The 27,545-nt window shown below is 44.6% G+C and overlaps 1 protein-coding gene across 1 annotated transcript in view; it reads left to right on the top strand.

The window, feature by feature from the left end:
- Positions 1-24,895, top strand: part of LOC138250083 (E3 SUMO-protein ligase RanBP2-like) — a 580,259-nt gene extending 555,364 nt beyond the window's left edge. The window contains exon 28 of the mRNA XM_069204483.1: positions 22,626-24,895. Coding sequence (XP_069060584.1) covers positions 22,626-22,747 — 122 coding nt within the window. The 3' untranslated portion in view covers positions 22,748-24,895. The remainder of the gene's footprint in view (positions 1-22,625) is intronic.
- The last annotated feature ends 2,650 nt before the right edge of the window (positions 24,896-27,545 follow it).

Raw genomic sequence — 27,545 nt, 5'->3', positions numbered from 1 at the left:
CCAGGGTGCTTTTGTAGAGCACTGGGGGGGGGTCCCAAACAGGCACACAAAAAACACCCTCAGTGGCACAGGGGCGGCCGGGTGCAGTGTGCAAACCAGGTGTTGGGTTTTGTATTGAAATTAAAGGAGGGACCCGGGGGTCACTCTGATGATGCAGGCAGGGCACAGGGGGGCTTCTCTGGCTAGTCACCGACTGGGCAAAGGTGAGGACCACCTGCTGGTTGTTGCTGCACCGGTGGTGGGTTCTTCAAGGGCCTGGGGGCTGTGGGTGCAGTGCTTTTTCCAGGCGTCGGGTTCTTTGTTACTGGGCAGTCACGGTCATGAGAGGGTCCTCTGCATTCCCTCTGAAATCGTCTTCGCAGGGGTACAAGGAGGTCAGCTCAGGGTGGACACGTCATTGAAGTCGACTAGGGATCCTCTCTACAGTGTTGGTTTCTCTGGACACGGGCCAGGGGGGTCGGTGCAGAGTGGTGGGGACTTGCGCTTCAGGGGTGAGGTGAGAGTCCCTTTAAAGATGGTTTCTTCTTCTTGCTTTGGACAGAGCCGTTATCCACGAGTGTTTCTTGGTCCTTCGGAGTTGCAGGGCAGTCCTCTGAGTTGGCAGAGGTCACTGGGCCCGCAGGATGGGTCGCTGGTGCAGGTTCTTTGAATCTGGAGACAGGCTGGTAGGGCTGGGGCCAAACCAGTTGTCATCTCCTCCTTCTCTGCAGGGTTTTCAGGTCAGCAGTCCTTCTTGTTAGGTTGTCAGGAATCTGATTTCATGGTTGCCTCTAAAAACTGAATTTAGGGGTGGGTTAGGGTCACAGGGCAGTATCCAATGGCTACTGTCCTTTAGGGTGGCTACACCCTCCTTGTGCTCCCTCCCTTTGGGGAGGAGAGCACATCCCTATCCCTATTGGGCTAAATCCTTCAAAACAAGATGGAGGATTTTCCGAGGATGGGGTCACTTCAGCTCTGGTCACCATAGGGGTGGACCTGGCTGCGGGGGTGGTGACTCCTTGTTTTTCTCATTATCTCCCTGGGCTTTCCGCCAAAAGTGGGGCCTGTGTCCGGGTGGCGGGCATCTCCACTAGCTGGAGAGGCTGGTGCATTGTAACATGAAGCCTGAGCCTTTGAGGCTCGCAGCTAGGTGTTAAAGTTCCTGCAGGGGGGGAGGTGTGAAGCACCTCCACCCAGTGCAGGCTTTGTTTCTGGCCCCAGAGAGCACAAATGCTCTCACCCCTGGGAGCCAGAAACTCTTCTCACAGTGGCAGGCTGGCACAGACCAGTCAATCCTGCACTGATGGATTGGGTGAAATACAGGGGGCATCTCTAAGATGCCCTCAGTGTGCATTTATTTATAGATCCAGCACTGGCATCAGTGTGGGTTTATTATTCTGAGAAGATTGATACTAAACTTCCCAGTGTTCAGTGTAGCCGTTATGGAACTGTTGAGTTCATTTTGACAAACTCTCAGACCATTTACTTAGTATGGCCACAGCTGTACTTTATAATGTCTAAGAATAGACTTAGACACTGTAGGAGCATATTGCTAAAGCAGCTATACCCTCACCTGTGGTATAGTACACCCTGCCTTAGGGCTTTAAAGCCTGCTAGACAGGTTACTTACATATACCACAGGCAGTATTTTGTGTGCATGGCATCCTGAGGGGGATGCCATGTTGACTTTGCCTTTTTCTCCCCACCAACACACACAATCTGCAATGGCAGTGTGCATGTGTTAGGTGAGGGCCCCCTTATGGTGGCACAACACATGCTGCAGCCCTTAGGGACCTTCCCTGGTCACAGGGCCCTTGGTACCAGTGGTACCTGTTATAAGGGACTTATCTGTGTGCTAGGAGTGTGCCAATTGTGGAAACAATGGTACATTTTTAGTGAAAGAACACTGGTGCTGGGGCCTGGTTAGCAGGGTCCCAGCACACTTTGTCAAGTCAGCATCAATATAAGGCAAAACGTGGGGGGGTAACTGCAACAAGGAGCCATTTTCCTACAGCTACACATAGTATAGGAGCCATTCGAGGATACTTAAAATAAAGACCACCAGATATGAAAGATCTGCAATTCTCAAAGGTAATTTTGGTTCCAAAACTATTTAAATGCTACCCGTTGCTACCACCCATCACCACACCTTGCTAGGCAATTAAAATGCTCACCTTGCAGCAGCCCGTCTGTCAGCCTTCCTCCAGGTAACACCTTGATTCTGTCTTTTTCATCCAGATCTGCATCTTGTCGAGAGATCATGTGAGAATCCTAAACAGAAGGGATGATAAAGACATTAACATTGACATTTCCATGCACACGCATGTAAAAGCGAAAGACCAGTATGTAAGACAGTGCTGAAAGATAAAGGTGGAATTCTGCAAAAAACATTTTGAACAACAAATTGGTTAAGACTGAAGTTGCATCTATTAAATGGAGTTTTATTCTGTACCTAATTTCAAGGGCATTTATTGGAAAAAGATTAGACAATTCCGCAAAGATAACCGAAGGTCAAAAATTAGATCTGTCTGTTATCAGGAGACAATGATCAATAGCCGGGAAAAGACAAGTTGGCCTTTGAGCTGCACACGTGCTGAGTTATCAATGACAAGTTTTAACCACAGACAAGTAAATGGTGCTTTTCTGGACACACCCTAGAACTAACCACAGAAAGAGGTATAAAAGAAACAAACATTATAGAAAATATGTTCAAACAATATTTAGTAAAACAATATTCTGGAGGAGACTTCTAACCACAGATTAATTACCTTGGAATATTTCCGACCTTGGAATATTCCCCAGATGTCAGGCTGGAAACGGAAAATCTTGAGCAGTACCTCTGCGTGCTGGTAGGTGGCACCAGTGTCAGTTGTAGCAGAGACAACGTGCACAGAGCCTTTATAGACGCTACTCCAGAATGCTGATGTCGGGTCATTTTTTTCTGTACTGACAATTGTGGATCCAGAGCGCTACCTCATTCACTTTTTGACCAACTTTTTCTTGACATTAGTTGAGGTGGGGCTTTATAACTTGGAGGTAATGTCAGACGTGTATGTGACTGATCCTCATTAGGCCTGTCTTTGGTGCTTGGGAGTCCACCACTCCAACACTTGCTCTGGCTTTTTGTCGTCGTAACTCAAGGTGATTCAGGACCGAGAGATGGAGTCGTGAGCGAGAATTGAAGGTTGTCAGGGCAACAGAATACCCTGCATCCTCTACGGGCTGGGGAACTATCTTGGTTCCGCAGACTATTTTGGGTCTGCTCCCAGAGATGTTCCAGCCTAATATCTTAACTGAGGTGCTTCAGCTGGGGCACTCCAGTGCAGAGCCCTTGCTTCCTTTTAACAAAGCCCTCATGGATGCCCTCCGAGGGACCTGGTCCAAGCACTGTTCTGGTTTCCACGTTAACTGTCTGGTTGCACATCATCACAGTCCTGCAACAGGGGATCCCACGTTCCTCACACATCACCCCACCCCTGAGAGTTTGGAGGTGCAGGTTTCGATGGCCAGAGTCGACCTAAGCGTTTTCCCTACTACCCCTCTAGAGACAGAGCGGGACAGCAAAAGGTTGGAGACCTTTGATAAGAATACCGCTTTCCTTTTGGAAAGGGACTCATTGGCACAAGTGCTGCCCATATTCCCGGAGGAGACTTGGGTGATCCTTACACAAGCCATGCTTGCCAGCAGTGACGCAGCAAAGTTCACCATCAGGTATGATTAGAAACCAGACACCCTCAGCAGAGCAATGGGTTCCATGGGGGCCATTAGGCACCACATTTTATTGCAGTCAACAAACCTTTCAGGGGATGCCCAGGTGAGCCTCATGAACATGGTCTCCATTGGCTTTCACCTTTTTGGTGACCAGGCAGATGCAGTGTTGGAGTGCTTTAAGGAGAGTAGGGTCACAGCTCATTCACTAGAATTGTCCACTGCTCCACATCAACCACTCTTCTCCTTTCACCTTTTCCATGGCTACGATATGGGGGTCTCAGATCCCTCCCCACCCCCACCAAAATATCAGCCATACCCAAAGGGCCAGCAGGCTTCCCAACCCTTTTGTGGCTGTGCCTGAGATTCCCACAGACCTCATGGTCAGCAAAGACACTGTTCTGCCCAGTTCAACCCCACTTTCTGCCGCCCCTTGTAGGAAGTTAGCTCTTTATACGGTATACCAAAATGTGGTCTATCCTGCAGAGTCCAGGGGTTCCCTTATAAGTGGACTTATCAGGGAGGAGTGTTATATATTTGCTGCATGCACTCAGTCAAATGATACACACAACTCAATAAGGAGATCCACACCAATTTATAAAAATAACACTTATCTTTATAAAACTTTAGGCACCAAGTTCATCAAGCAAGTTCGTTTCGAGTTATGAATTTTTACAGGTTTGAAAAATCAACACATTGCAGTTTCTGAAGCGGTAATGTTATCCTTTGGAGGAATGGCATATACTGCATACAGGTACTTTACAGCAACTTACAGGACCAATCTTCCAGACTTAGGGTGAGTTTGTGGCAGGGTCCAAGGCAGTACCAAAAGGTCACCTCGGGAGGCACTAGGGCATCTGGGTTCAGATGTGCTTTTCAGCGTCAGATGCCCTAATGTTATACTTCATGGAACGGTCAGGTTAAAAAGATGCTGCAGGCTGGGGGACCAGTCCGGCAGCACCAACCAGGGGGTTTCACGATGCTTGGAATGTAGGGGCACCTTTGGTCCTCTTCTCCTCTGTCTGGGGTGGCTGGGTGCAGAGGTGTCCTGAGGCATCAGGCTTTTGTCCCCTGGTCACTCCCGGTAGAGGAGGGTCAGAAACGTGTCTTTCTTAAGACCAGTTTGCCAGCACACTAGTAGTTGGTAGGTTTTTCAGGGGTCACCTCTAAGGTCCCCTCTGGGTGCATGTATTAATAAATCCACCACTGGACTATGTGAGGGTTTATTAATACAAAAGGTTTGATACCACACATCCCTATTTTCAGTGAAGACATCATATAGCTGGGGAACCCGTATTGACCAGTGTTCAGCACATTTACTTAAAATGGCTCCCCTGATCACTTGCTATGTCTAAGAATAACTGAAGACATAGCATGGGCTCTGTTCGTGCAGAAATCAGCACAGGTTATATAATTCACCCTGCCTTAGGGCTGGAAGGCCTGCTATGGTGGTGACTTGCATAACTTGCATGGTGTTAGTGGGCCTGGCACACAGACTGTGTGCCATGCCATGTTTTCACTTTTAGCTGCACCAAGACACACAGCCTTCAACGGCATACTGCATGAGCTAGGGGAGGGGTCCCTGAGGGTGGCACAATACATGCTGCAGCCCTTGGGGACCCTCTTTGGTACCCCTGCCCTAGGCACCTGAGGTAACATTTACTAGGGACTTACAGGGGTGCTAAATGTATTACCTCCTGGGGAACAATTGTATAGTTTTAGGGGAAAAGATCTGGCACTGGGAACCTGGCTAGCAGGAACCCAGAGCACTTTCTGTCAAAATTGTATCAAATACCAGGCAATAAGTGGAGGTGCCCATGTCAAAAAGCAAACTTTCCTACACCCCTCCCAAATCTCTTTACTGTGCCCTCTTCAGGGCAGCAACATCCGGTAGGGAGGAGGAACCAGCACTTCTTACTGGAGTGGCAGAATGTCACCTCAGATAAGAGGCTGTTGCAGATTGTTTGGTAGGGTTACACTCTCCCATTTGTCACAGCCATGCCCTCTATGCCACCACCCATACGACGACTGTCTGAGGATCATCGATCCTTGTTATTTTAAGATGTGCAGACTCTTTTGGTCAAAGGAACCATTGAGCAGGTGCTGACAACAGAAGCAGGTTGTGGTTGATACATCTGCTACGTTCTGGTGCTGAAAAAGGATGTGGCCTCTTCACTGTTCTAGATCTTAGCCATCACAAATGCCTTCCTGAGAAAAGACAGGGGGTTCCAAATGCTCACCATTGCCCAGATGCTGTCTGCCCTAGACTCTGGAAACTGGATGGGAGTGTAGGACCTGCAAGGCAGTTACTTTTTCATGCCCTTTTTGTGGACCCACAGATGGTACCTACGGTTAACAGTGGGCTCAGAGGATTTCCAGTTTACATTTACATTGCTCCCCTTTGGCCTCACAGTACACTCTGAGTGTTACCGAAAGGTGTAGCGGTGATTGCTTCTTTTTGATCTTGATGTTTCTGCCTTATTCCTGGATCTCAGCGACACTCCTGAGACTGCCTAGTCTGATGGCCTCATGCATCCTACTGGTGAAGCACACTAGGTGGCACAAGGCCTTCTGACACCTTCAGACCACGAATGTGCAGTGCATATATAGGCACCACCCCATTAATGAGAGATTTAAAAAAACGCTTCACATGATCAATTATTTCTCCTTTATGATATGCGTCTGATTATTTGTTAGGTACATTAGACCCATGCTTCAATTACATGTTTTTCCAAACACTGCCAATAGTTTGTTTTGATGCATTTTCTTCTGTTCCTATCTCTGGAATTTTCACAGAAGATTTGAGGCCAATTTCCTATGGCAGTTTGCACATAGGATACCAATGGTATGGAATGAGTCATACATAGCTTGAAAATCTATTGCTTTGGCTAACAGATTTATTTAAAAATAGACATCTGTTGGGACCATGAGAAGTGCTGTTAACATAGCACCACAGCTATACGCAATACAGTGCAACTGCTTGGGCTATTGCATAGTAGCATACTTAGGCAACTGAAATGTAGTGTTTCCTGTGTTTTGTTCTGTGACTTAAGCTTAGTGTTGCTGCTTGTGTAGCGTCAACATTTCTCAAGAGCAGCAGAGTGCTAAGAAAACATATGTTGACAAGAGGAATGAGGGAAAGGGATATGTGTCTTCTGGTAGCGGAGGTTCAGGTTGTTCCATCTATCTTGATCATGGTGTTGAGGGTTTATAGCTTTTTTTTTTTTTTTTTAAATCTGTTTATTAAACACAATCTTCACACAACAATACAATAGCTGTTCGTTATTTTGCAGTCCGTTTACACACTTGTATAATTTTACACAGCATTGCTAAACCATAAGGTATCCAAAAAAAGGAAGGGAAGGGGGGGAGAGAGGAGAACGAGGATAACGGGAGGGGAAAACAATTGTAAACAATCATAAGAATGCGAAGTAACTAAGGGCAAGGTAAAAGGAAGGTGCAGCAGCATTTAGCGTGCAAGCTATTGTGGGAGCTGATTGCAGCTTAAGGGTCCGGCCAATCATTATCGGTATCAATACTAATTTAAGTGATCCCCTGCAGTGCGTGGGGGGGAAAAAAGAGTAGAAGCACAGCTAATAAATGTAACTAAGGTGGAGATCACCTCAAGGATATAAAATGTCTGTGGGGTTGACAGGTTCAGGGGCAGGCATATTTTGCGTGTTATAGATATATGTTGCATGCATGTATTAACGTGTGGGGCGTGTCTGGGCACAGCTTAGAGATAGGAAGAAGAAGGATATTAGCGATGAGTGCATTTGAGAACAACCAGAATTGATGTTGTGTGGCTAAGATATTAACAGTGCCAGCCCAAGCTGTGATGTTTGTGTATAGTATCCTGTTCACGGGGGATACATGTCGTCTCTGACCTCTATTGCTACCACGAAAGTGTCCCAAACTTCTGGGCCCTCAAGAATGAGACCTCTGTGTTGTAGCAGGTGAAGTGTCTGGGCTTCAGCTTGAGAACGGCTATGTAAATCATGCAGCCATGTCGCGTGGGAAGGGACATGTGGAGCTTTCCTATGTGTTGCTATCAAACGTTTATACACCACAAATGCCAAGTCTATGAACTTGTGTGTATGTTTGTCTGTTTTGGCTCGATGTCGTATGCCGAGTAAGCAGGAGTCAGGCGTGGGTACCAGGGTATGAGATGAGATATCTGCTATGATCTCCGTCACTCGTTGCCAGGCCGAGTTTATGGAGTGGCAACTCCAGACCATGTGGTAGAAGTCAGCTGCTGGCGTAGCGCATCTAGGACATGTTGGTGTTGTGTTGGGGTAGATTCTTTGGATGCGGGCTGGTGATAAATATGATTGGTGAAGATAATTAAATTGGGTGTAACGTAGGCAAGGATTGCGGGATATTGATTTAATCGTTGCGAGGGCGGTAACCCAGGTCTTCTGTGGTAGTGGGGCAGGAAGGACAGAGTCCCAACGCGCCTTCGCGTGTGGCAGTGTAGTGCATATTGCTTCGAGCAATGCTTTATATAGTGTGGTAATAATGCTCTTTGAACTGCCAATGGTTAGGATAGTGGTGAGTAACGAGGACTCTGGAGGTTCCGAGTCTCCTGCGCCTCAGATATTGAGTAATAATTTTATGGCATTAAATGTTAGAAAGGCCCCATTTTTCATAGTGCCCTCAGTCACGAGTGTTTATAGCTTCTTTCTGAAATGGTAGAATGAAGGGACAAAGTGGATTTGTCGAGGGATGCTGTTAATCCTGTGAACATAGCATGAGAAGGTATTTTTTTGCATCAGAGTTTCTACTTCGGAAAAATCAAGACTGACTATTAAATTAACAACTTAAGATGCTGATTTTTTGCTGCCAGATAAGTTGTTTTGATGGGTGTTGCTCGAGTTTCACTGTAATGTGCGCTGGTATTTTAGGGGTGGTACTGTAAAGTTCTGACATGGTGGAGCTGTTGGCAATGAAGATAGCTCTGTTTTAATATGGCTTAATTTCAGATATCCAGTTAACCTCCAGGGGCTGTATCGTGATCCCATTTTAGCACTATGTAGACTCAGAACAGGTTTATGCACCTGATTATTCTAAAACTGTGTTGCCTATAGCACATGAATTAATTCCCAAAATCTTTGAGTAAGAGCATGAGTTTCAGACAATTGAAGCTTGGAACCAAGTCATGATTGTCCCTCTGTTTCCGAGCTGTCTGCAGTTCCTATAGAAGTTCATTGATTTTAAGAATTAATGTGCGCACCGCTAAAATAAATCTAAAGCCCCAGACTTGGATCAGTGCAATTCTGTCTCTGAAAATGTTGGTGTTTCTTGAGATTTTCATATAGAGTTCAGTGTAGTTGTCATGTTGGTGTGTAATTTCCTGTGATTAGTTAGTGTGCTGATTGCTTTCATGTAGACGTGCTAGATGCCCTAAGACCCTTGCAGTGTATTAAAGGTCATTGCAACCCATCGTAATCTGGTGAAGTTTATTTTGATTTTTTGATTTCTCTGTGACATGTCAGAAGTAGACCATTTCCACATGGTGGTGTTGAAGCCTGTTTTTGGAAGAAAGTTGTTCAGTGGGGCTTGATGGCTGGTTGTTAGGAAGACTGCTGCCAGATCTAGGACTACCAACAGGGAGGCATATTCTACAGCCTTGTTTATTCACGATGCAGTATTGTCTATTTCGCAATTGCATTGCCAAGGGGATGCTGTTAGTATGGATGTTGGGCCCTGTTCACAAACTGCATTTTGTAATACGTAACCGAGTACTACAGAAGGACTACTTACTACAAAAAGCTGTTCACAAACTTACAGCTGGAAATCTTCACCTCTCCTGTCTTCTGCGGAGATCTCTGCACACGTCTAACCTTTTGTAGTGCATTTGGGAGAAACAAGGGGGAGTGCCTGGAAAATGGAGAATACTTAATACTAAATGGGAGAGGATTAGGAAAATTCATGGATAGGGTTTAATGACAGGAAATGACAGAGACAAAACTACAGACGACAGGTATTGCAACACACTCCAAAAGAAATCAGTAGAAACACCCAATTAAATACACACCCCATGTTAATTATTTTGTGTGCTTTTCTAAATATATATTTATTTATTATACATTACGCACTGGGAAATTATAGCTGTAGCCTTTTGCTATTGCTAAATCTCCATGAAACGTTCCAGCTTCCCCCCCCCTCCCAAAAAGGGGGGGGGTGTTGTTTGGCCTATTTTGCATATGAAAATTTCAGGGTGATCCGTCAAGAGGTGGCAGAGGGAAAAAAAGGGGGCCCAAAACTTGTTTTCTCCATTCATTTTCTCCTAGGAACTATAGACACAGCTACAGCCTAAACCACTGAACGGATTTATACCATATTTGGCAGAATGTTAGATCTGTGTTCTGCTATAAATCTACACAGTTGTTTTTGAGCAAATAATGCAAAAAAATGTGTATATCTAGGGACACTGAGGCTTTGTGGATCCAGACAGATCTCAAACTGAGATCTGATTGGCTGCCACCACCTCAGGCAGGAAGTGGTAGCAGCCATCTTAGGACTCTGGACTTCATCTAGAGTACTAAAAACGAACGCAAAAAGAGACAGGGGCATGAATCCACAATAAAAGGTTGTGTGTCCCCCCTCGTCTGTCCACACCCCTCACCCCCCGGGCAGCTCCTGGGGGGCAACAAATATTTATAATTGGAGGATGGGGCGTACGTGGGCACCCCCTCCCCAGGCTTATTAGGGCCCGAGGGACCCTATCCTCTGGGGCTCTGTTGCATAGTAAAGAGTGAGGGAGGACACAAAGCCCTCCTGTCTCAGCTGTTTTAGGCCATGGATCCCCATACCCAGGGCTCAACTGTTATTTGCCCCAGGTACCCCATCCCCCAGGACCACACCATATATGCACTGTGGAGGAGGGCTGCTCTGCGCCCCACTTCCCTGAGCCATTAATAGCCTTTGAAAAATGCTGCTGCCTGCTGGGAGCTGACATCCGCAGTGATGCTTGCACAGAAACAGATCTAAAGATTGTTACCGCTCGCAGAGAGCAGCATTTTTAGCTGCTCTCTGCAGACGGGAGCAACGCTGGCTCCCGCTGGATGGGAAGAACTGATTGGGGCTGCGAGTGCCTTGGGGCTCCCCCTGCAGCCCCCAATGAAAGTGCGGTGGGTGCCCTAAGTGAGCACCAGGGGAACCTACCTTTTGTTGTTCTGGCCAAGGGGGGATTGGGTCCCTGGGGCTGAAATCAGCCTGCAGAGAGGGGCCATGTGCATCCCTTCTATGTGAATAAGGTGCCTGGCACCTGAAGATGGGGTCCACGGGCCGAAATAGTCTTTGGGGGGGGGGGGGGGGGGGTACATGCCACCCTCCCCCATGTGCTTGGCCCTAGGGAATGGGGTCTCTGGGTCAAAAGGGGCTTGAGGAGGGATGTCCTAGGCCCCATTAATCTATGTGTGCTAAGTTACTAGTGATAACTTTAGACTCACAAATCATGTTTTAGAAGGTGCCAGCATTTAATTCTACACCAAGCTGTAACTCTACACTCTAAAATTGTGAATAACAAAGTGTTGCATTACACCTAGACATAGTAGTAACTATACAGTTAAGTGATATACATATGTATATTTACCTTTGTCAAACTGTCCCTTTGTTTTTTAGGGTTGAGCCTGTAAGCACATGTGCTCGTGGGCCACCCTTTTGTGCTCAGTAAAGGACTTGCAACCCACCCACTGCTTCTCATTTGTTGGCTTCAGCTTCAGTCTTTTTTTACTGCCTCTTAACTGGCCTGCGCAGGCCAAACATCACTTTCCTTGCCTCTGTGGAGCAGGGACCAAGCACAGATTTATCAAACTTAACTAGTATCCGTCTGCTGCTTATGATGTGATTGAGGTACAATTTCTCATCCTTCAAACCCTCCCTGGGCTGGTTTCCCAGTTGTTGTGGTAAGGTGACGCAGTGTTCATTTCAAGATGGTGTGTTTGGACAGGAAAATTAGGCTGTGCGCTGCACATAAATTTCACTAAAAATGTCTGTGAATTAGGATGAAAGTGAGTGGCATGAGGCACTTTTGTAAAGGGGCTGCTTTCCATCCACAGTCCCCGTATGCCATTCTTGTGGCGACGTCTTAGTTCCTAGTTTCCAGCAGTTTGTCTTCTGTTCACAAGATTCTCACCTGGACAGGAATATAACGTTTCAACAATGGCATTTTATTGCAGTCATCAACAGTGGACTGCAGGCTGCCTGAATGTGCCTTATTCAAATAGGGCTATTTCTGTGCCATCCTGCCAAAATGCAGTCTCATTGCGACAAAATGCTGGTTTTCATCTGAACGTCCACAGCACATCAATGAACATGTAACCACAACTGCTATGCACCACTGTTTTAAAGTCTCATGCTCTTTTGCAACAACTCTCTTTATTTTATTTGTATTTCATTAAGAAGAGATCTGGTGTCATGGCCAAAGCTGCCTCCTATGGAGCTCTAGAAGCAGGTTAGTCTTACCGTTGGCTCAGCATCCTTTGATTTTGGGTAAATCACGTGATCCCTTAGTGACAATTCTTTCGGGTTGAGTTTGCCTCATAAAACTGCACAAAAAATATATTTTGTTGTGATGCAGAAACCTGGCTGATAAAACAATGAATAGTCACAAACGTTCTCTAATTACCATCCTTCGAGCCGCCCTGCGACAAGCGCAGAGAAAAAAGCATCCAGAGACAGGTTCTGCAAAGCCCACTGCAGCACATTTATATTAAGTCATGAAAAACCAGAGCCGTTAAAAAATAAGACTATGGACATCCACCATTAATATTTGTTGTGAAATTAACGTTTATTAATTAGCCTGTTTCGATTTGTTTTCTCCCTATCCCACAAAGAGCTCGCTGTTATTCAACCTGTTCGCCATTAGCTCACTGCCTTCCTCTGCCCACAGCCATGGAAAGCCTTTGAATTTCTGACAGATACACAGCTCAATAGACGCCTACATTCAATACAGTATAACTGTTCTGGGGCTGTTCCTAAACCCACTAAGCAGTAAAAATAATCTGACGCCATTGCAAGCTTTTATCTTTCCAATTTTATTTGTCTTTGTGAAGCCTAAGCATTCAGTGAATCGTGTAATTCAGAGCCAGGCCAGGCCCGTCTCAGACATCATATGGCCCTTTTTTTTTTTTAAGGTGTTGCCTGAGACATACTGTACATTGACAGACAATACCATACCATCAGTGCTTAATTTGTAAATACATAAGTGCCAGGGCTCTTGTCAGGAGGCCACTGACGCTTGCACCACACATTGTCCCTGCCATGTTGCCAGTGATAGTAACAACACAACGACTAATTATCACACTCCTACAAGTATGACATTGCAGACTATTCAATACGCCCAAAGCTGTGAATGGCTTGGACAGCAGGTAATAGTCATTTTTAATGTAGATTGAATTAAGAATTAACTGTTGTTGTGGTCATCTCTAAATTAGCCAGGTAGCGCCACCTTGTGACAGACTATCACAAGTGCTGGTGTTGGCAATTGAGTGCCGGTGCTGAGCACCAGAAACCACTGGCTAAAATTAAACACTGCATACCATACATTGACATCCTATACCATACCATAAAATGATAGCCCGTACCATGCCTTACAAAGACAGCCATACCTTACTTTACAGTGACAGATCATACCATTCCATACCATGCCAAACTCTACAGTGACAGACCATACCATACAATGATATGCCATACGATATCAAACTCTACAATGACAGCCCATACCATACAGTGACGGCCCATACCAAAACATGCTATACTGTACAACAGCAGGCTATATTAGACTATATTATACAACAACAGGTCATACCATACCATACTATACAATGACAAGCCATACCATACTATACGGTGACAGGTCATACCACACAGTATCATACCATTTCATACTATACAATGAATGGTCATTACATACCATATAATGACAGCCCATACCATACAAAGTCAAGCCATACCCTACTAAACTATTCAAGGGAGTACTAAAACATAATAAACTTCTACAATGACAGGCCATACCATACCATACCATACCATACCATATTCTACAATGACAGTCCGTAACAGACCATACTGAACTTTACAATGACAGGCCATACCATACCATACTAAACTCTACTACACATTGACATACTACACAATGACCGGCCATACCATTCCATTCCATACTGTGACAGCCATAACATACCATACAAGGACAGGCCATACAATACAATGATAGGCCATGCCATACCATACCACACTAAACTCTACGATGGCAGTCCATACCATAACAGGCTATACCATACCACACTATACAGTGACAGGCCGTACCATACTATATTATACAATGACAGACCATACCATATTATACTGTACAATTAAAGGCCATGCCATACTATATATTGACAGACAATACCGGCTGTACTAGACAATGATAGTCCATACTATAATGTTCAATGTCAGACCATACCAAACAATGACTGGCCATGCTATAACATTCCATAAAATAAAAGGCCAAACCTTACTATAGAATGACAAGCCATATCATATATTCAATACCATTGAATAACAGACCATACCATACCATACTACAGAATGACAGGCCATACCATGCTCTACTAAAGAATGGCAGGCCAGAACATACCATACTATACTACAGAATGACAGGTCATACCATACCAAACTATAGAATAACAGGCCATGCCATGCCATACTACAATATGGAATGTCAGGCCATTGTATAGCACACCACTAAACAAAGAAAATTGACAAAGTCAATAGATCCCGCATAGGTGATTCCTAATGGCTTTGCCAATGCTTGTTGGTCTTGTAGTTGCTGGACTGGTACTTTTTGGAGTATCTTGCCATGGTATGTTGAATGTAGAACTGTGAAAAACTGGCAAGCTCTGTGAGTTGACATTCACTTTTGTTTCAGTGGAGGAAGGAACTTTCCAACCTTCAGCCTGTCTGGAAAGACTGCCTTGTGCCATGGAGTCGTTTAATATATTGAAATGGGTAGGAGAGCATCTAGATTAAGACAGTGGATTTATTTAAATGGGATCCTGTCAACCTTCTTATTTGGTAGCGCTTAGGGAGTTGAGGTGGTTTTCTGTGAACAGATGAGTTCAGATTTGCTTAATTTTATTGCATTTCAAGGAGGGAAAGGACGAACAGGGGTGTGTTCGGTGTTGTCAATATGCTTTCTGATTTTTTTCAATGTTTCTGATTAAGGAATTCATGACATTGCACTTGTCATTTAAATTGGGGCTTCTGGAGTTGTTCATTTGCAGTGTTTGACAGGGTTTGTAATAAACCAGGTTGCTAAGCTGAAAGGTAGAGTGGTCACAGTCTTGATGTGAGTCGTTACTGAGCTCCCACAAAATATAAGCAGTCTTTTTCCTATTAGGTAAACTTCTTTCTTTGAGGACTACCTGGCTGGCCATATCCCAGGGGAGGGTCAGCAATGACCTGTTAGCTAAGTTGCCCGATCCCAAGGTTCACCTTCCGACCCAGAGTATGCTCTTAAGGCGGCCCTGACCTGTTGGCGAAGGACCCTGGGGCGCACTGACGTGAAGGTCCCATACGCCCCAACCTACCCTTGACGGGCGTACCTTATGAGACCCCGGCTCACCCCTTCATGGTATGTCAAATGCAGACCTGGACGGAGGCAGGGGTGACTACACTGGGGGCTGCTTCCGGACTGGTGTTCTAATGCCACTCGAGGATCTCGCAGCAGAGACTGGAGTACCGCTGGGGCAGTTTCTCACCTACCGAGCATTGATGTATGCTATGAGGGGCCTGTGGAGCATGGTGAACGCAGAACCTGGCGTGCACAAAATACTCCACCTCTTAGTGACAATGGGAGAGGGTGCTCGGTTGCCTGGCTCTACGGAGCCCTCAACAAGATGACTCAGAAGTCACTGCAGACGCTGAGAACCAAATGGGAGGCAACATTGGGAGGAGAGGTAACAGATTCAGAGTGGCAGAGGGTGCTGACCTACCCCCAGAGGGTGTCCTGTAATTTAGGATTCAAATATACCCAGTATAATTATGTCTATAGAACCTGCTTAACCCCACACAGACTTACGACAATATATGGCGGGGAGCCCAGAGGATGCCCCAGATGCAATGCTGCGGAACCAGATTTGCTCCACATGACATGTGATTGCCCCAGAGTGCGGCAGTTTTGGTGCCAGGCCCTGGGAACCCTGGGAGAGGTCTTGAACTGGTCCCCTAGCACCAGGCACATCTCTCAGCCTGCTAGGGCTATTCCCCAGACCAACCCCTAGGAACGTTGGCAACACGTTTTTGGATCTAGCCTTGGTACTGGCTAAACACAGTATAGTTATTGCCAAGATCGGGCCTACGGGGGATTTCCAGGCTGACTGGAGGCGTGATGTAACGAAGTGGCCACAAGCAGAGACACACACGTTGAAAAGTGAGGAGGCACAAGAAGTGGGGGTGCGTCCCATTGCCCCCCAGTGATCAGAGGTGCTGGAGATGTGGGAGGGGCAGAGGCGGGAAGACTAATGGGAAACAGTGGACAGGGAGCGGAAACTTGATTAAGCCCTGACAAAACCCCTGAGTGGATGAGACCCCAAGAGGGGAACACACCTAATAAACGCACCGCAGATACCAACCTGTGAGAGCGTCAGCAGAGGCTGATGGGTGGAAACTGCTAGTGGCATGCCACGCCGAAGTGCGTCAGCTATACATGCAGGCTATAGATACACCCCATACCCAATTAGAAGGACCTTGCCCCGTTGCTAGAGACTGCAAGGCCTAAAAGCACTGGATCCACCAACTGGACTCCACCACCACACCATGATTACCCTTGCACACTTCCGCAAAAAAATGTTCCTCAGGCACCTTGTTAAATATTTCTAGTTTTGCTTACAGTTTTGATTAATAATACCAAGATAATGTTGAATAATTGATCTCAGAAATGATGACCCTACTGTAATGATCCATGGGTACGTTCATGCTGAATGTCTAAACTGGTGTCAACGTATAAACCTGAAATGGGCACGGTCCCACTGCAATAGCTGCCAGAAGACAATAATACTACTGGATCTTGTATATGAACCAAATACTATGCTATGCCTACACTGATTATGAGATGTAATGCTTTTAAAAGTACCAATAAACAAAGTTAAAAAAAAAAATTAGGACTACCTGGCTTACTCTTAGCAGCTGCCTTTAGCTCTGTGAAATGGGAAAGAGCATGTGCAGACTAAATCAAGTTGAATGTATCTTAATAAACATACTGGAAAAAAACCAAAGGCATCTGATGAAGAGACCAAATGGCTTAGCAAAACAAATTGTATTACTTTGGATCAAAAAAAAACCTTAGGTACTTGTTGGCAGATCCTTCCCTAGATCTACTACAAGCAAACCAGGTAGCCATAATGCAGCTTTAGCTGATAAAGGTGAAAGATTCCTAAAACTACTTGGGGACCTTGACTCTAATGACATGAGGTGATTACATCCAGGCCTTAGTTTTTCTGAGTAGTTTGCCAATGACCCAACATTCAGAGAAAACATTTAATAACAAACTTAGATGCCAAGAGGTAAATATTTCCCAACTTGTTCGGCAAAATAACCTGGTCACCCTAGTGTGTAAGATTAAGTACTCTGTCTGCATGTATTAAAAAAAACTTTCATATACAACTCCGAGAATTGTAATGATTATCTGCACTACTTTTGTTTTTTATCAAATGCATGAATGTATGCCTTCAACTTGATGTTCTTATCGAACTTTATTTGAAGGGCTTCTGTGCTGTCAAGAGTCAGTATTTTGGTCCTAGTTAGTCCTGCCAAACTAACAAGTGAAATTCTTGCATTCTATTTCAAAACCATTATCAACCAAGACTAGGTGTGCTGAAATTGTCCTATTCTTTAGCTTAGTTACTCAAAATTGTATATCCTCTGTTTTTGTCAGAGTTGTTTCCAAGACCTCATCCATTGATGAACTGATGTAGCATTTGGTTTTAAATAGAAGTGACAAGAGCCCCTAAGACCTGAAAGCTGCCTTTTCATGGAAAACCAAGCCATCTGGTTGGAAAATGTTACTTTTCCTGAGGATTGGAGCAAACTATCTGTTTCTTTCTCTTTGTTCCCAGGGCTACTCAGACAGACCTGCCAACTACAAAAAATAGTTCACCATGTGAGGAGGGGGTGAGGTCTTGGAATGGGTGGGGCCTTGTTTCAAGAACTGTCTTAGAGGCACAGCTGCAAGCAATCAAAAACTTGCTGAGGCAGCTGCCGGCGATGACCTGGGGTGTTCCCACCCCCCTAAATGGACATTGGTCATGCAGAGCCTCTAAAGACAAGCCAGAAATGAATGTATTCTGCTGTGGTTTTCACCCTTCAGCCCTTCTTCCCTGCACCCATGTGAAATCTGCTGTGCACCAAATGATCTTATGAAGGGAGCCAGTATTTTGTGACACATGATGGCACCTAGCGAGATGCCTGGCCTGTCATATACCTTGTATTTATGGACTTCTATGGAAATATTGGTAACTCAGCTTTTTGAGTTGTCCTACCACGCTTATTCTGGTAGGATGTTGGGCTTCCACTTCTACCCTTGTTACTGTTACGATGTGTCTTGGAGAGGTGAAACATATGTGCGACTATGATAGATGAGTTACCTATCTTTAATTATTTGCCTGAGGTAATGGTTTTTGGCTTGTGCTGTTCATCCAACTAAATGTGAAAAGCTCTTAATAGTAAATTAGGAGGAGACCGTTAATATTTAGATACAGGTAGAGTTCTGAACACACTTTTAATTTTTAGTCTATCACAATTTTCAATGGGTAGGAAATTATTGAATATGGTTCACACTAGTTGCAACATTCAGCTTAGTTAGCATTACAGTAAGGCTTTTTTGCCTTCGCAGATGTCGACTGATATGTCATCCACCATTGCGTTCCCTCTGTCTTTCCATCTACATCTAGGTAAAAAAGAAACTGTGCATATCTTGTCTAGCAAATACTCATATGTAACATAAATAAGATCTTCAGTATGAGGCAACACTTTAGGTTTTACTGGAAAAGACTCAAAGGTTTCACGAAGCGTATCTCTTACCAGATGGGATTACATATTGATGTATTTTTCCACTGAATCATGAGACTGCTGGTGTAAGCCTCTGAATTATTGATAAAATGTATTCACCCAGTGGCTTATTGTGTGTTGTATCACACTAATTTTATAAAAATTTCTGCTAGCTTGACGATGACAGGGCAGTTGCTTACTTATGGAGCGAGAGTAAAGCAAGATAAATTAGACAACCCTTTGGAACTCCAGGCTGCTTTGTTGTTTGTGAGTAGCTGTGTTTTACTAATTAAATGTTTTTATCAGGCTACTCTTACAACTGTAAATGAGGAGACAACAGAATAGACAGGGCTTTCCTGAGTAGAGCTCTTTAAGGCGTTGAGATCCTGCAGCCTGTGCTGCCAGCTAACTCTTACATGGGGCAGTCTATGTGCAAATCCTGCAATATGTTTAAATTAGTTTCATAGACGTTACTGTTTGACTGAGAAAACTTCTCTTTTCAATCAATCAAACATTTAAAAAGCTCTGCAAATCACCATGGAGTGTCCTGAGGCGCTGGAGCTGTATGCTGCTGCGTGGAGGAATGATCATTCGAACATCCAGGTCTCTAGTTCTCTTCTGAAAAGCTGGAGTGACGGTGCAGTCGTGAGATTGCGGGAGGAGGTTGTTCCAAGTCTTAGTGGCCAGGAGTGCCCTCCGCTGTTGGCTTCACAGATCTGTGGGGTGTCTGCGAGGGAGAGGGAAGCTGATTGGAAATCTCTGGTCAGTTGGCGGAAGGTCAGGCGTTTGTTGATGTATGCTAGTCCTTCGTTGTGCAGGGCCTTGTAGGCATGGGGTTGGCATCTTGAACTGGCATCTCCTCTGAATCTGGAGCCATTGTAGTTTTTTTTAGATGGGGTGTGATGTGGGTCCTTCTGGAGAGGTCGTTAAGAGTCTTGGTCCCAAGTTCTGTATTGTCTGGAGTCTTCAGGTGGCGTGCTGTGATTCTCTCAATAAAGGTTCTGCCGGTGAGGTACAAGGCGATCCATTTGAGGGTGTTTCCTTGAATCCTGATGTGGTGAAGTCTGTTGATCTGGATGTGGATGGAAACAGTGTCAAATGCGGCGGACAGGTCCAGGAGGATGAGGGCTGCTGTTTTTCCACAGTCCAGGAGGGCTCTGATGTCATCTATGGCTGCAATCGGGGCTTTCTCTATGCTGCGGTTAGCTCGAAATCCAGATTGAAAGGGGTCCAGAAGATTGTGGAGCTCTAGGTGTTGGTTGAGTTGCTAGTTGATCGATTTCTCAAGGACATGCTGGATAGGAGCAGAGAGATGGGCCATAGTTCTTCAGTTTGGCTTGGTTGGTGGATGTTTTTTTTCAGGGGAGGGCCTCACTTTAGGTTGTTTCCAGACATCCGGGAAGGAGGCAGCGGTGATGGAGGTATTCAGGATCTTTCTGAGCTTGTCACGGATTGTCTTGCTTCTGTGGTTAAAGACATAGTGGGGGCAAGGGTATGTGGGTGCTTGTGAGTGTAGGGAGTTCACAATACAGATAGTGTCTTACGTGGTGAGGAGTTCCCAGTGGGTGAGAAGGGGTTTGTGCATGTGAGCTGGTTGATGCTGTCTGCAGCAGAGTGTTGACATTTGAAGTTTTCGTAGATAACCGAGATCTTGTTGTGGAAAAAGTCTGCGAGGATGTTGCACAGTTCCTGGGAGACAGTGATGTCATTTTTGGTGGCTTGAAGGATTGGTGAACTCCTTCACAATGGCAAGGAGTTATTTTCTGTGGTTTCTGCTGGCATTGATGTGGTCTGCTAGTGCATTCTTCTTGGTTTCTTTCAGGAGGCGGTGATACATGTTGAGGGCGGTCCTGATGGCAGTGCGGTCTTCTGTATTTTCTGCTGATGCACCACTTCCTTTCAAGTTGTCAGCAGTTTCAGTTAGAGGAGTGCAGTTCCTCTGTGAACCAGCTTGCTCTTTTGCTTTGTTCTTTGATCTTGGCGGAGGCAATGGCATCAGTACATTCTTTGATCCACTGGGAGAAGCTCTTTGCTGTTTGTTCAGGGTCGTGCGTAGAGTCTGGGAGGAGATGGGAGTAAAGAGTGTTGTTCCACTGGTCTTCTGATACCTTTTTCTATTTTTTTTTTGTTTCGTTTTTTGTGTGGATCTGGGGGACACGGTGCTGAGGTATGTGGGTCTGGAGATGGTTAAGTGTACACTTTCGTGGTCAGACCAGATGAGTGGTGTGGATATACCTGACTGTCGCTGGAGATGAAGATGGGGCCGAGCATGTCTCCTGCAATTTGGGTTGGGTCGGTGATAAGCTGCTTGAGGACAGTGCTGCTCCAGCTTTCCAGGAGGTTGGTGGAGTTGGCGTTGCTGGGATTGTCAAGTTGGAAGTTGAGGTCCCCTAGGAATATGTATTTCTCTGAGTCGATTGCTTGCCGGCGATGAGTTTTGGGATGGTGTTGCAGAAGCAGGGGCCTAGTCCTGGGGGTCTCTAGGCAAGGGTGCCTCTGATGGTGCTTTTTCCATCTCTGTGGAGTTGGAAGTTGAGGTGTTCCATTACCAGTGTCAGGTCATTAAGGGATGTCATGTAGCAGACAGGTCTCTGTAGCTGATGGCAACTCCCTTCTGAAGATGGGTTGCCAGTGTACCCTCCTGACTCCTTTATTGGCTAGCTAATAGCTGTTGACCTGAGTGCTTACCGATCCTTTTGCTTCAAAATTACGTTCAGATTGATTCTCATTCATTTCTACCTGGAAACGTTGCCAATAATTCATGTAGTCAAACCAAGGATCTGTGGCTCGTTATTGACGAGCTCATTTAGTAAGATAGTGGCGGTTAAGCCACCTGTTTACTTTGGCCAACAAACCCACTCCATAACAAATTGGCCTTATTGTTGCTTAGTGGGTTCATGCTCTGTGGGTATTGCTTTATTCTTGAAAATGTTCAGTTGCAGGCTCCATTTTTCCTGAAGTCCTAGGAACCCTGCTGTCTCTGGGGCAGTCACTTAGCATTTCCAAACAGTAGAGTGCCTTTCCTTCCAAAGAATCCTAAGTGTGTACTGAAGCTCATCTTTCGCCCGTGATGGATCTCTGTATGAGGTCAGACAGCAGTATGACTGCACCACCTCATGAGCCCTATCGCAAGGTTCACTCCCCGTAGACCGCCAAGGAGAAGAACTTTGTAAATATTATTATTGAATGTTACTGATTGTAATCACCATTGATGCTGATCTAGTCAGTGTTGGAGCGCCTGCGAAACAGCAGCCTTCAAAAGTGTTAGTACCATTCTCATTAATCTGAGGAAGAGTAGCAGGCATATCCAACCCTCTCTTCAATGTCCCACGGATAACAGAAGTATCAACATATGTCCAGTGTGTGTTTTTTTCTTGTTTATTTTCCCATCCATGCACAGTGTAGGTAGTATGACAGTGAATGACCTTTACTAGGGCGAGTAGTACTTATTGTGGGCAGCTTGTGTTTTCATTGTCTTGGTATGTATCCTTTTCAGCCTATCCCTCGGCGTGGTCCTTTGGTGATATCTTTGGCTCTGCCAGCCATTAAAACATGGAAATTTAAGACCTGGAGTGCTTAAAATTTGCATAACTTGCAATTTCTCAAAGATTTATATTCTGTCAACTGCGTAATGCTCCGAACTCCTTCAGTACGGTTCCTTGTTACTGTTTGTTTTCAAGAAACGTAAGGTTTGGTGACTAGTTAGTGTTGGCCTTAACTCAGTTCGCATTACCTTGCAATGTCTGTGAAGTGAACTTTACTGCAGCTCGTCACGGCCACATGATTCCAATTACGATATTCCAGGCTGTAAATCTGAGCGAGTACGAAATGATAAAACTACAGGCAATTCGTTCGATTTCATGAACTTGCATTAATTGCTGTCTTTTCCCTTTCATTTTTAGATGGCGTAGAAAGAGCTGAACAGTTTGCCGTTAGATTTAAAACTCAGGCGATGGCTGATTCCTTCAAGAAGACATTTCAAGAATGTCAGCAGAATTTACCACCGGCTACAGATGCGTCGTAGACAGGAATCTGCCATCTAGAGCTACAAACAGTCTTTCTTCCCTTTCTTGGGCATTACGGCCAGCTCCTGGTGTTAAGCAGAACTGTAAATATATCATTGTTGTACCAGACTGTCTTGCACAGAGGAATTCGTGTTATCAGTACATTTCTAGCCAGCACAATGTTTTCCTCGCAGACATGAGGACTGACCTTACCAATCGCTGTCCTCGAGAAATTCTCTGTCTTACATACAGATATTTTATTAAAGTACTTCATATGCTGTAAATTTTGATATTTCTACTAATGATTAAAATACATTCCGATTAAAGGTTTGCCGATTCGAGCTAGGTATCCTGGTGTATTATCTAGCATTCGAGTATCCCATTTCGTAAAAAAAACATGTCGACTGAGTACATGGGCGCCCGTCAAATTGTAAACATATTTGTTTTGTTTTTTTATTATCACCAGTACCTTGCTTATCTTTTAGACAGCAACATAATCACGTATGTAAATATGTTATATATTTAAATGTAAATACCTTGTTTTTGTTTCTGTATTTTTCCAACCTCTTACAGAATCTGTTAACAGATGAATCTGTTCCCTTGCTTTTAAATTTGGGTGGTGTAGGGGGATCTTTGTATACCGTTTTCGCAGCTTGTCCAATATTAATAAATAACGTTTTTATAACCACCACGAATTATTACAGCTATTAACAGAGCAGCGTGTAAGTTGTTCCTCATTCTCACTTTGCATCTTTTTTAGTCGTTTTTTCAGACATCTAGTTGATAAAGGAACCGCATGGGTGTCCGAGTTCTTTAAAAACCTGCCTGTTCAGCTGAAGACTTTATTGGCTCTGTGGTCCAGTTTAGTTGTGCCACCGGCCTTCGATTTAAAAACATACACGTGTTGTTGTGTTGTTGAATTTTCGTTTAAGATCAGAAAGTAAAATGTCGTAGAGTTAGAAGCAGTGCAGAAGTATTATGAATTGCCCCTTCCACCGCCATCATCATCATCCCTGTTTCTGTACATGGCAGATCCCTTTACGTTTCAAACCACATTGTCCGGTTCTAATGCTGTCCTTTGACTTCAGCCTCAATATTTCTTTTTATAAACCATCTTTACCAGCTTGATGCAGCTCTTTCCTGCTCAAGGACACCCCGCGTCAGACAATTTTTTAAGTCTCGTTTGTAGATCTGGCTGGAGAGAACAAGGATTATGGGACCACACAGAATACAAGATTGGTTAGACAGGCCAGTTACTAACCCCTCCAAATTACTCAATTGGAGCCACAGTTACGTGCAACTCTTCACACAGGACTATTTGTGGTCTTGAGTCACAGGGGGTTATGTCTGCCCTCTGGTGCTGGCCAGAACCTGAAATAACCTGACCCCACTTCAGTCTGAATTTGGTCCCGAATTGCTACTTAGGGAATGTTAACACTCAATAAGTCTTCTGCGTTTACCATATAGCCTCGTATCTTATATCAAACTTACGGTGTTTATTTCACATAAAAACAATTCCCCAAATCCGAGGCTTGTCTGTCCTCGAGGATCTACACAGTCATCTCCAGACACAGGGACACAACTGTGGAAACTGATTCATCCAGTGTTACCTTGATGTGACCATGTAACTACAGAGCATTGTATAATGCAATAATCCCGTTTGGCATCGTCCACAAATGCAGTAATCAACTCTTGAATAATTTCCAAATGTTCTGTGTTTACTGGTATGTTATACATAGGGTTGCCTCTTTTATGATGTTTATTTTTTGTCATTTCTGCCTGTATTTATCCATTTTTATTTTCTTGTTTATTTTTTCTGTATTTATCCATGTTTATTTTGTATTTAGTGTAAATGAAGTTGTAATGGATGGATATATTTCCACATTTATTTAATTGGGAATTGTATCACATTTGAATGCAGGTTTTTGCTACATACAGTAGAATTCGGTCACCTAAAAACATGTGTGTTGTTGAATAGTGTACTCACCTGTATATCTGCACTTATTTAAGCTTTATTAGATAAGCTTCTTTTTTTAACTCCCCTACCTGTCAATATGCGTATCTACTAACCTAACATTAGCGATTGACAGTAGTGATAATCGTCCAAAGGAGACCTATTTTCTGTATTTTTCCATATTTAAAAATAAATATAGACAGGAAAACAAATAGTTTTTATGTCTGTTTTTATGTGTAAAGACAGAAAACTGGAAGCCCTAGTGTCTTATCCAGGTGACTGGTTGACACCTGTTCGGTATAAGTCAATAAGGACGCTCAATGAAGGACCACACGCCAATTAAGATTACAATTTAGCTTTACTAGAATTTCAGGTGAATATATGTATTTAGCACATCAACAATAGTAGAATAAGAACAGCAATGAAAAAGCATCTATTTATATATGAGTACACTACAAAGAGCATCTATGCATATATGTATAAGCATAGAGTTCATTGACCGATATAAGCTTTGATTAACTGTATACCACAATGCATCACACTACGATGTTCAGGAAGCAAAATATAAACGAGTTGAATACTTCAGATAAGCTTTGATTTACTACACACCAAAATGCATGTTTCAGTTAGTGCAGCAAGCTCACACTACGATGTTCAAAAAGAAAAATATAAACAAGCTGAATACTTCAGATTAGCTTTGATTAACTGCATACCAAAATGCATGTTTCAATTACTGCAGCAAGCTCACACTACGATGTTCAAAAAGCTAAATATAAACAAGCTGAATACTTCAGATTATCAACACAGTGCAAGCATAATAATCAATCATAATAATAGAGCAGAGAAACAAAGGCCTTTCATCCCTGTGTGGAACTTAACTTAGTCCACAAAATGCTGGGAAGCCCTCTAGCGCCTGCTTGGACCTCTCTCTCCCTCAAGCGTCACGGTCTCTGAAAAGCAAAACAGGGAGACAGCGCTGGGCCATGGCAGCTTTCACAACCCCATCTGCGAGCTTCAAATCCCTCACCCGCACTTCAGTGCTTAAAATAACTCATAGCTAGAAAATACCAGAAAGAGATAGAATCCAAGCTTTGTTATCAGCACTTGTCTGCTCTGCCCTTCCCCAGCCTTTGTTTTCATTCCATCTTCTCCCTGTACTCTCATTCTCAAGGTTGAGACGGAGTCTTCTACACAAACAAGCTTGAAAATAATATCATGAACTTTTCCACATTGTTCGGAGGTTTCAGCAGGCATCACGCTCATCTACACTGTTCAAGCTAATTAACCCTTCGCCTCACAATGTCTTCCGCACCTTTCCCTATACTGATCACTCCACCCCTTAGATGAGCGCGATGCATGCGAAACAGATATCATTTACTTTGACATTCCGCTAGCTAGGTTGCTACTAATACTTGTCAGCGTTATTCTAAGCGCCTGCATCTTAGTATAAAGCTGTTTTGTGCATACATATAGTCTACATAGTATAGTCATTAGCGTAACACAAACAATCAATAACCAAATTAGCTGTTGTAACACTATGTTCGATGGCATGTGTAGCTGCAGATACACCTGCTGTGCATTATCCTGCTATATAGTGTTGGTCTCGGAGTGTTACAAGTTGTTTTTCTTCGAAGAAGTCTTTTCGAGTCACAGGACCGAGTGGCTCCTCCCTTTCGGCTCCATTGCCCATGAGTGTCGACTCCATCTTAGATTGTTTTCTTTCAGCCATCGGGTTCAGACGTGTTCCTCTTCGCTCTGTAATTCGAATCGGGGAAACTTAGAAAATCATCGAAATTCGCCGGTATTGTTTGCGTTCGGGACCGGTTTAGTATTATCACATCGGCACCGACAAAAAACAAATGGACCGGACCCCTTTCCATTTCTGTCCGTAGTGCCACGCCAAGTATCCTTACACAGACCAGCATCGGGTCTGTAACCTGTTTTTATCGCCCGAACACAGAGAGGATACTTGCGAGGCCTGCAGAGCGTTTCGATCCAAAAAGACCTTAAGAGATCGACGCGCAAGACGGTTACAGATGGCATCGAAACAGTTGCAGCATCTCGACGCCGAGGAAGAAGAGATGCGGATATCCATCCAGGGTTCGGACTCGGATGAATCAGACTGGGATCGACCACCGATGGTGGCACAAAAAGTGAGTACACCTGCCCCATCCCACACCCAAGGTCAGGTCAAGAAACAAAAGGCCTCGGGGAAGTCCCTGCCGGAAGGCCATGGCTCAACCCACAGAAAAGACGGCGACCAAGTAACATCGGCACCGAAAAAGGCCAAATCAGTGCCGAAGACTTCCGACTCCGGTTGAGAAACCGGCACCGAAAAGAGTCTGCATCGAATAATTGAATCAAGTAAACCTCGAAAAAGCCACTCGGAGCCGAAACCAACAAGCTCCATCGGGGTTTCGATACCGAAAAAAACGGCTTCGGAGCCGAAAAAGGCGTCCTACACGGAAAAGCAGGGGCCCTCTCTACAGCTCAAAGAAAAGCACAGATTTGAGCAGGAACTGGATCTAGAAGAGTATGATCAAACTCAGCAAAGGCTAGAAATCCAGAAACATACAGGGAAGATACAAACTATCCCTCCGCTCAAGTCCAAAAGAAAACTAACTTTTCACGAGACAGAGATGCAACCAAAGGCCAAAGTGGTTAGAGAAAGATCACCACCCCCACAGTTCTCACCACAAACGTCCCTACTTCAGTCTCCACAGTTGTCACCAGTGGGTACATCAATGGCACAGTCACCCACACATACTAGAATGACTCAAGACGATGCGGGCCCCTGGGATCTATACGACCCACCAGTTTCGGACAATAGTCCAGAGTGTTATCCGACAAAACCTTCGCCGCCA

Source organism: Pleurodeles waltl, chromosome 8, assembly GCF_031143425.1.
Source record: "Pleurodeles waltl isolate 20211129_DDA chromosome 8, aPleWal1.hap1.20221129, whole genome shotgun sequence".
Classification (NCBI taxonomy): Eukaryota; Metazoa; Chordata; class Amphibia; order Caudata; family Salamandridae; genus Pleurodeles; species Pleurodeles waltl.
Note: the sequence above shows the minus strand (reverse complement) of the source record. Positions and strands in the feature narration are given on the sequence as shown.